The 9,102-nt window shown below is 57.0% G+C and overlaps 1 protein-coding gene across 1 annotated transcript; it reads right to left on the bottom strand.

Annotated features, from left to right (window-relative positions):
* Positions 1-5,986: 5,986 nt before the first annotated feature.
* On the bottom strand, positions 5,987-8,890 carry PRDX5 (peroxiredoxin 5). The gene is made up of 6 exons (XM_032638760.1): positions 8,608-8,890; positions 7,271-7,405; positions 6,638-6,769; positions 6,527-6,565; positions 6,348-6,409; positions 5,987-6,239 (listed from the first exon to the last, which is right to left on the bottom strand). The coding sequence occupies exons 1-6, from the start codon at positions 8,791-8,793 to the stop codon at positions 6,134-6,136; spliced, it is 660 nt and encodes a 219-aa protein (XP_032494651.1). The 5' UTR covers positions 8,794-8,890; the 3' UTR covers positions 5,987-6,133.
* Between the last annotated feature and the right edge of the window lie 212 nt (positions 8,891-9,102).

The raw sequence follows: 9,102 nt of genomic DNA, 5'->3' as shown, positions 1-9,102 counted from the left end.
AGAGGGGTATGAGGGTAAATAAGACAACTGAGGGTAAACCTAAGTCCTCGCTCTGAGAGCTGCATCTCCTCCCACGGTCCCCACTGCCTTTTTGCTGCCTGCTGGGAGGGTAAGGCTGGAGCCCAGAGCCCAGTTAGCAAGCATGGGGAGACCCAGTGCCAAGCCCTGAGGTTGCCAGCCTCCCTCATAATTAAAGACACACACATCAAAGACAGCTCTGAGGTACCATTAAAAATCCATTAAGCAGGGCTTCCCTGGTGGCGCGGTGGTTGAGAGTCCGCCTGCCAGTGCAGGGGACACGGGTTCGTGCCCTGGTCCGGGAAGATCCCACATGCCGCGGAGCGGCTGGGCCCGTGAGCCATGGCCGCTGAGCCTGCGCGTCCGGAGCCTGTGCTCCGCAATGGGAGAGGCCACAACAGTGAGAGGCCCGTGTACCGCAAAAAAAAAAAATCCATTAAGCGAGCAAAAAGTAAATCCAGAAGGTAAAACTCGGGTTGGCTCACCGCGGAGAGCGGGGAGAGGAGCACATGCATGTATCCCTGATGGCCCTTAAAACGGCCTCAGGGTTTTCAGACACCAGTAAAACCTCCAGCGCCCTTTGACCCAACCACTCTCAGCATTGGGGAACACGCCCTGAGGAGGAAGCCCAAGAGGAAACAAAATCAGAAATGTGTCTGAAGCTGCCCGTAGCCAAATCGTGGACAAACCCAGATGTCCACCAGGAGAAGCCAATCGTGCCATGGCTTGTGGACAAAATCCTCTCTCTGCCCTCACCTGGGCTGCTCAGTCCATTCTCTCATCTGCCTCACCTTTAGCGTTTACACAGGCTGTTCCCGCCACCTGGAGCACACTTTCCACCTCTGCTCGCCTGGCTATCACCTATTCATTTCTCAGCCGCAGCCAGAAGTCCTTTTCTCCCTTCCTTTCCCCCATGGGAGGGTGGGGTAGTGGGCAGGGTCCTTCTTCTGTGATACCCCAAATGACCAACCTGTGCTTCCTCTTCACATCTTCACCACACTGATTGTAAGCACTCATGCGGCGTCTGGCGCCCCCACTAGCCTGGGAGCGCATGGAGGTGGGACCAGAGCTGCGCTGGAGCTGCCCTGGCTGGGAGACCCGTGGCGCCCGCAGGGCCCGTGCCCAGCGTATTCACTGCTGTGTCCCAGAGCCCCGCACAGTGCCTGGCACAGAGATGACTCTCAGCAAACAGCCGCCGGATGCAAGATACTGACGTGACTGTGGGAAGCGGAGCCCCCGGAAGTCCGAATGAGTCTTCACAAGCACACAGGACACGCACACACGCATCGCAGTGCCGGGCGAGACAAGCAACAGCCTCCTCTTGGCAGAAGTCACTGAGATTAAAAATCCACCTGAGGGACGCCCCTGGCGGTCCAGCAGTTAAGACTGCGCGCTTCCACTGCAGTGGGCCCAGGTTCCATCCCTGGTCGGGGAACTAAGATCCCGCCCGCCCCTTGGTGCAGCCCAAAAAAAAAAAAAAATCCGTCTTAGTAGTGGTGATGGCTGCACAACTTGGTGAATAGACTAAAAACCAGTGACTCGGGCTTCCCTGGTGGCGCAGCGGTTGAGAGTCCGCCTGCTGATGCAGGGGACACGGGTTCGTGCCCCGGTCCGGGAAGATCCCACATGCCGCGGAGCGGCTGGGCCCGTGAGCCATGACCGCTGAGCCTGCGCGTCTGGAGCCTGTGCTCCGCAACGGGAGAGGCCACAACAGTGAGAGGCCCGCGTACTGGAAAAAAAAAAAAAAAAAACACTGACTTGTTCACTCTTATTTATTTATTTAAATTTTTTTTCTTTTTTTTTTTTTTTTTTTTACTGTGTTGAGTCTTCGTTGCTGTGCGGGGGCTTCCTCTCGTTGCGGAGAGCGGGGGCTACTTTTCATTGCCTTCAGTAGTTGTGGCTCGCAGCCTCTAGAGCGCAGGCTCAGTAGTTGTGGCACACGGGCTTAACTGCTCCACGGCATGTGGGAGCTTCCCGGACCAGGGCGCGAACCCTGCGTGTCTCCTGCATTAGCAGGCGGATTCTTAACCACTGCACCACCAGGGAAGTGCCAGCAAGTCTAGTTCTAATTAAGAACCACTATAGTCAAGTTTATGCTGGAACAATGGGAACCAATATTCAAGAAGCTGGAGAGAAGATAGCTTTCTGTCTCCCTCTCTGCACTTTTTACTCCTTCCCAAAACACATGTTGAATATTTCCCACATTCCCTACCCTGAGCAGGGCACCTTACCTATGTTAAGAAAAAAATATGATTCCCAGCTCAAGCAGGCAGAGTTGGTGCAAATATTAATAACATAACAGATTGATATGCATGTTTATTAGCACCAAAAATCTGTGCCTTCACACAGATGCTACCCAAACTTCTCTAGAAGTTATACAAACACATATATGTACACACACACACACACACACACACACACACTTTCTCCGCTGTCACTCCTCTATGCCTATGCAGCCAAACCCAAAGCAAGACCAGCAGGGTGTGTTCTCCTGGGGCCAGTAGCCTCCAGGGCTCCCAATCATGGTGCCTGCATGGCTGCAGCCCAAGCCTAGTCTAGGCCAGAAATGCTGGGACCCCTTCCAGCCCCCTCTTGCTCTCAGAAGCCCAGGTTTGATTCTCTAGGAGATGACAAAGATTCCCCTGGAGATGCCTTCCCAGCTCCTTCTGGTGAGGCTTTGGGTGCCGGACAACATAAGGAGATCCTGGGAGCCTAGAGACATTGGACGGTAAGAGAATCACTAGCCCCATTATACTGATGTGGAAACTGAGGCCCAGAGGGGCACAGAACGGGAATCATCAAGGACAGCCCTGGGATTTGGCCTCTCTCCTAACTCCTAGCTCTTTCCCTACCAACATGAAGGCTGCATGGTGGAGAGCGGGGGTTCTTTTTCTTTTTTATTCCAGCCGTGTATTGGGCACTTACTGAGTGCCCTGTGCCAAATGCTTTACATAAACTGTCTCATGCGTTCCCCACAATGACCCTATGAGGTGAGTTGGATTATTCTCACTCTAAAGATGAGGGAAGTGGGGTCAAGGAAAACCAAATAGCCTGCCCAAGGTCCCCAGCTCCTTAGTAGCAGGCTGGGACTCACAGTCTGGTGGTCTGAGCCCGAAGCCTGACAACCCCCCTCTGCTATGATGCGTCCCAGGTCGGGGACGGGGCTCACCTGGAATTCTGGTAGGACTTTAGGAGTTCCTTGAAACTTTTAAAGAGCATGTAGGTGTCCATGTGTGTGCACACGTATTCAAACATGCATTTTCTAAGGAAAGGGGCATTGCTCTTAGCAATACTTCAAAAGAATTTCTGACCCAGAAAAGGCTCAGAATCGCTGACACTGAGCAAAATCCTTGACCTTCTAGGTAGAAGTTGCTGTGGCCTTGGGCAGGTCAGGACATGCCGGGGAGTTTTACTTGCAGATGTGTCGGGTGAATGTTTGAGGGTTGGTTGATTGATTCTAATGTTGGCCTTTAGGCCACCAACAGCCCAGGCAGGTCACGTACAGTGCTCTGTCATGTGTAGCCCCAGGCCTCCAGAACCTGCTGGTCTAGGCCACCGTGGCCTGGCCTGCCCTTATCTATAGGCCTGAAATCTGACCTGTCCGCCCTGGAGGTGGAGATCTGCCAGATGCTCTTACCATGAGACGGTTGATCTTGGCCACTCCAGCACCTGGAGCAGCTCGCAGGACACCCACCACACCAAAGCTGAGCCACACGGCCAGCATCCAGGGCCACTGAGGCCAAAGGCCCACCTCCACCCACACCGAACTCCCATCATGCTGTCCGAGGGGGCCACTCCGGCCCTGGAAGCCCCCTCATCCTGCCCTAAAGGCCCAGCCAGTGGCAACAGGACCCTGGAGGGGACACTTCCTCTCAGAGGCCTCACTGGACTTCAGCCAGCCCAGACGTGAGGCCAGGAGTGCGGGAACAGAGGCAGCTGAGTGGTATGCATGGAGACCGGGCTTGTCCTGAGAGTGGGGAGCTGCCAGAGTGGCACAAGGTCTGCTGGGAAGAGGAATAAGGGTGCCAGCCCACAGGGGGCCCGCTTGACCTGCCATCTACACCGGCAGACACCCGGCTTTGAGAGCCCGGCTGCTGACTCTCATGCTCCCTCTACCTGGGGCTCCCAGGGGTTCCAAACCACTCACTGGTGTGCGCACAGGTGACCACGGAGGAAACTACGTACGCCTCAGTTTCCTCATTTGTATGACGCGAAGATTGAGAGATGGTGTCCGGGAAAGAAAGGGCCTTCCCGCCGTCCAGTCCAGGACAGCACTGTGACCCAGGGCTTGGCAGGGGCAGGTTACAAGGGCTTGGGAAGCTGGAGGGGTGGTCAGCCCCCCGCCCCACCCCAGCCCAGGACCCCTGAGGGGTGACAGACTGTGGGAGAGAACCGAAGGGACAAAGGTCAGTGGGCCGGCCATCTCAGGCAGGCTGAGCACCTGGGACCCCTGCAGGGAGGCTGGCCCCCTGCTGAGGGCCCACCCACATGGACACCACCCCTTAGACCTCCAGCCGAGTGGTCCCCTGGACTCACCCTTCCCTCCAACACCCACAGGTCCCCCCGTCCCAGCACCCATCTCCTGGACATCACTCGGTCATCAGTCCTGCCCCGCACTGGCCTCTCCCCTGCTCGCCCTGCTCCAGCTCTACATCCACACGGGAGCCCAGGTAGGAATCTGACCTGTCGCTGCCCTGCAGGCATCCTTCACTGGCCGGAGGGGCCCGCAGGGTGAAAGGTAAGCAGCCTACAGGGCTGCCCTCCCGGCATCCTCTCATTCAGCTGCCCCAGCGCCGCAGCATCTTGGGGCTGTTCCACTCTCCGTACCTACGGTCACATTGCTCCCTCCATCTGGAGCACTGGTCCCACTGCCTCAAGGGCTGTGTCCTGCAACAGGCCTTTCCTCGACCTTCTCTGAGACCTCTCAGCCTGCCCTAGGCAGCTCTGCACCGGCTCTGAGCCTCCACAGATGGCCGGGCAGGGCAGGGAGGGCCCCTCAGAGCCTGGTGCTGACAGGGCACATGGCAGGTCGGTGCCACACGTGAGTAAAGTTTCCAGGGGCCAAGTCCAAATTCCTCTGAAGTGGCTGGGTGAGCCAGGCCTACCTACCTAACCTCTCTGTGCCATCACAGGGCAGTAAGAGCTCACATCCCACAGGGTCGTGGCGCGGATTTGTAGTTTAACTCGAGTACCTGCCTCCCCTAGGCTGTGAGCTCCTCAACACGGCAGGTGTCTAATAATCAGTCTGCTGCCAGACACAGGGCTTCCCAGGGACAAGAGGCAGAGGCCCAAGGGGGCAGGGCCTGCAGACAGCCATGGACCTCAGCCCCAAGCCCCGCTGGCCTCCCTGACCCCCAGCCCCTCACAGTACACCCACTGCTGGGCAGGTCTCATGAGCATCTCCTCCCCTCTACAGCTCACCTAGACTCTGCTCCCAGGAAGCCCCCAGACTGAACCGGCACTGCCTCCACTGATGGAGCTCCTTCTGCCCATCAGATGGTCCCACGTGGCCAGGGGCCCTTCTTGGGACGTGGGTGCTCCCAGAAGGGGTTCAGCAGAATCTGAAAGAATGGTGGGGCTGAGGTTTGGCCCAGGTGTCGGGGGGGGGGGGGGGCCTTGGGACAAAGTTTCTACCCTGAGGTCTACAGTCAAAATGAGATCATCCATCACCCAGGTATCAGATGCAAAAGGTCACGGGGCCCTAGGCAAGCCCAGGTCTGCCCAGGGCCTTCCCAGGTGAGCTCCCCCTGCACGACTGCTCCTTCCCTCACTCTTCAGACCACTGGCCCTTTCTCAGCTTGCAGATGGAGGCTTCATAACACCTCGTTCAAGGGACTTTCTCTGACTACCTCCTAAGTTAAATCAGGGTCCCCTACTAGTCCCCCCTTCAGCACCTGCCCACTACCCTCACAGCTTGACTGTCAATGAGGCCTGGCCCTGAGAAAAGCAGGAATTCAAAATCAAGGAGACAGACATGAACCAGAAGTGTTTATTACAGAAATCTGGCCGAAGTTCCAACTGAGTAGCCCCAGCTGAGGCTAGGCTGGGGCCCTCTGCCCAGGGCTGGACAGGTGAAATAGGCAAGAACAGAAGGAGTACACCTGGGACCAAGGCCTCAGAGCTGTGAGATGATGCTGGGGGCCAGACTGCAGGTGAGGCCCGTGCCATCTGGCTCCACGTTCAGGGACTTCACGATGCCATCCTCTATCACCATGGAGAACCTGCCAGAAAGAAGGGCCGGGCCAGCTGCAACAGCCTGGGCCTGGAGGCTGGGAATGGAGACAGGCGGGGTAGCAGGGGAACCGCACAGGAAACCCTCCTGCTTTTACCTCTTCAGCCGTCGATTCCCAAAGAGGGACACCAGTGAATCATCTAGTAACAAATCTGTCTCCTGAAAGGAGAAGCAAAGGAAAGGTCAGGAACTCCCAGACCTGGCTGGTCCCCACACTGGCCATGTCCCTCCAAGTCCCTGCTTCCAAGATGGAGGCTGGGGACCGGGTGCACTCACCTTTCCAAAGGCCCCAGTGGGGTCGGCCAGGAGCCGAACCTAAGGAGAAAGTAAGGTCACAAGAAAAATCTCCTGCTTGGCCCCTGATACCCCGCAGGACCCACACCTCACCTTGCCTTCTGTGTTGTGCGCTCGTCCCCACTCTTCAGTCACAAAGACATCATTAACGCTCAGACATGCCACCACCTCGATCCCCTTGGCCTTCAGGGTGCCAGCCTGCTCCACGTACCCTGGCAGGTGGGTCTGGGGAGGGGAAACAAAGAATCAGAAGATGGACAATTGCCTCTGCTCCTCAGCCTACCCTTCATCTCTAGGCCCTCCTCACTTCCCTACTTCAACAGCTTTGATCAGACAATGAGAACTGTGTAAGCCACAGTTCCTTTTTGCCTTGGCCACTAGGAAGCTCGGATCCAAACTTAAGTGTTCCTTGGTCAAGACCATGAACTTTCCATGGGCAGGACTATGTCTCATTTACCCAAGTCCCAAGTCCCTTCCACTGTGCCTGTCACCCAGCAGGATCAATGAGAGGTGTTGGATTTCATTGCATCACCTTTTCTCCTACATTCCTGGTACCTGTTCACAGCCTCAACTTATTTTTTTAAAAACCCAATAACGTTTTTTTAACTGCCACATCATCTACATCCTCTTGGTACAAGCTACCCCAGGACTATGTAAAGGACTAATGAACAATACAAACATGTACACAAGATCCCAACTGCTGAGCCCCAGAAGGGCAGCCCTCACCTTGGAACAGCCAGGGGTAAAGGCCCCAGGGACTCCAAAGAGCACCCCCTTCTTGCCCTTGAACAGCTCTGCCAGGTTCACCTTGTTCCCAGGCTTCCCTTCGAATACCACCACCGATGGGATGGCATCTCCCACCTAGAGGGAATGACACCAAGGTAAGGAGTGTGGGGGGTGGTGTGCAGGAGGCACCCGGATGGTGGTGCCTCCTTGGCCCTTTGTGCGGATGGTGGATGGCGCACAAAGGGCCAAGTAGCCCTGCCTGGTCCGGTGGAGCCAGGGTTGACACCCAGCGGGAAAGTCCAACCCTGTCAGAGCTTCCAGAGGTCCCTTCCCAGCAACCACCTGGTTACCCCACATGCTCCAGGTTTCAAGGTGGCCCTATTCCTCTTAAGGGCCAGTTGGTGACAACAGAAAAGAGGAGAGGCCTCTCCAGGTGTCGCAAGAGGTTGAGTAAACAACCTGAGTTACAGGAAAGGACTGGGGTAGATGGGCAGGAGGAGGTGGGGAGGAGGCCCTGACAACACGGAGGGAGGGGATCCCGGCCACGGCTGAGTGCCCCACCCTCAAGAAGAGAAAAAGGGAAGGCAGCAGAAGGTGGGAAAGTTGGGGAGTGGGGTGCAGATTCCTACATCCAGAGGGTAGAGAATAAAAGAAGGAATCTCTTGAAGGGGGAGGGATCAGTCTACCTGGGAGTGTGTGAGGGCTTCATGGGGCCAGAAAAGGTAGAGAAAAGGGGGGAAAGTCAGGGGTGAGGGGAGTGCCTCTGAGAAACCCAGCAGTTGGTTGTAGGATGAAGCAGAAGGAGGGGGGAGATCTCAGAAGACTGTGGGGCAAAGGGGAGTCCCAAGGAGCTGGGGATGGTTCCAGAAGATGAGAAGGGTGAAAAACTCAGAAGCGTGGGAATTAGCCACGAGAGGAGTGCAATGGGGGCGGGAAGGTATGGAGGAGGGCACATATGGGGATTGAAAAGGGTAAAGGAGATGGTTCCATAAGGTGGGAAGCCATGGTACTCAATCTCCTGAAAATGGTGAAGACTCAACACTGGTGTCCCAAGGTGGATGCGGAAGGGAGACGAGGGGAAGGCTCAAAAGCCTTGACTGTCCCAGGAAATGGGGCACGAGGCCCCTAAAACTGGCAACAACGTTGCAGCCACAGGGTCTTGATGAAGGGATGGGGGGTACAGACGGCGGAAGGAGCCTCTAGGGCAGCGGGGAGGGGTCCGGAGGGTAAGAAACAGGTTGACTCTCCCCCAGACAAGCGGGACGACGGGGCTTGGGGAAATAGGCGGGGGGCGGGGGGGCCGCGAAGAGGTCAGGCCTGGCTGGGCCAACGGTCACCTTGATCGGGGCCATGGCTACAGCAGCGCTTCTGAAATCTCGGACCCCGCCAAGCGTCCTCTCTAGGCCTCCTTTCACGCACCCTCCGGCTCCCGCTTCTGCCACTGCCGCACACTCAGCGACGGCCGGCCGGGAGACCGCCGAGCCCACTCTACTGCCCAGGATGCGCAGCCACGCCAGCGGCATGCCGGGTCTCGAAACCACAATTGCCCCGCCCCTGCCTCACGGCTAAGGTAGAAGGCTGGGCGGGACAAAGGTGCTACCACGCAATCCTGCGAAAGGCGGAGCAAAAGGCGGGGCGTAGGTCGCCCCGGCCCCCTGCGCGGCGCCTCCACTGCGCAGGCGCGGGCGCCGCGCGCAAGGCGGAGTCTTCGACACGGCTCGGCTCATCTGCATTAGGGACTGGATCACTTGCGCACTTGCAAATGGGCGGGGCTTTCGGCTGCCGCGCAGCTTATTTGCATGCAAGCATAGGGTGCTGCTGTTTTGATTGGC

This window comes from Phocoena sinus, chromosome 8 (genome assembly GCF_008692025.1).
Source record: "Phocoena sinus isolate mPhoSin1 chromosome 8, mPhoSin1.pri, whole genome shotgun sequence".
In the NCBI taxonomy this organism is placed as follows: Eukaryota; Metazoa; Chordata; class Mammalia; order Artiodactyla; family Phocoenidae; genus Phocoena; species Phocoena sinus.
Note: the sequence above shows the minus strand (reverse complement) of the source record. Positions and strands in the feature narration are given on the sequence as shown.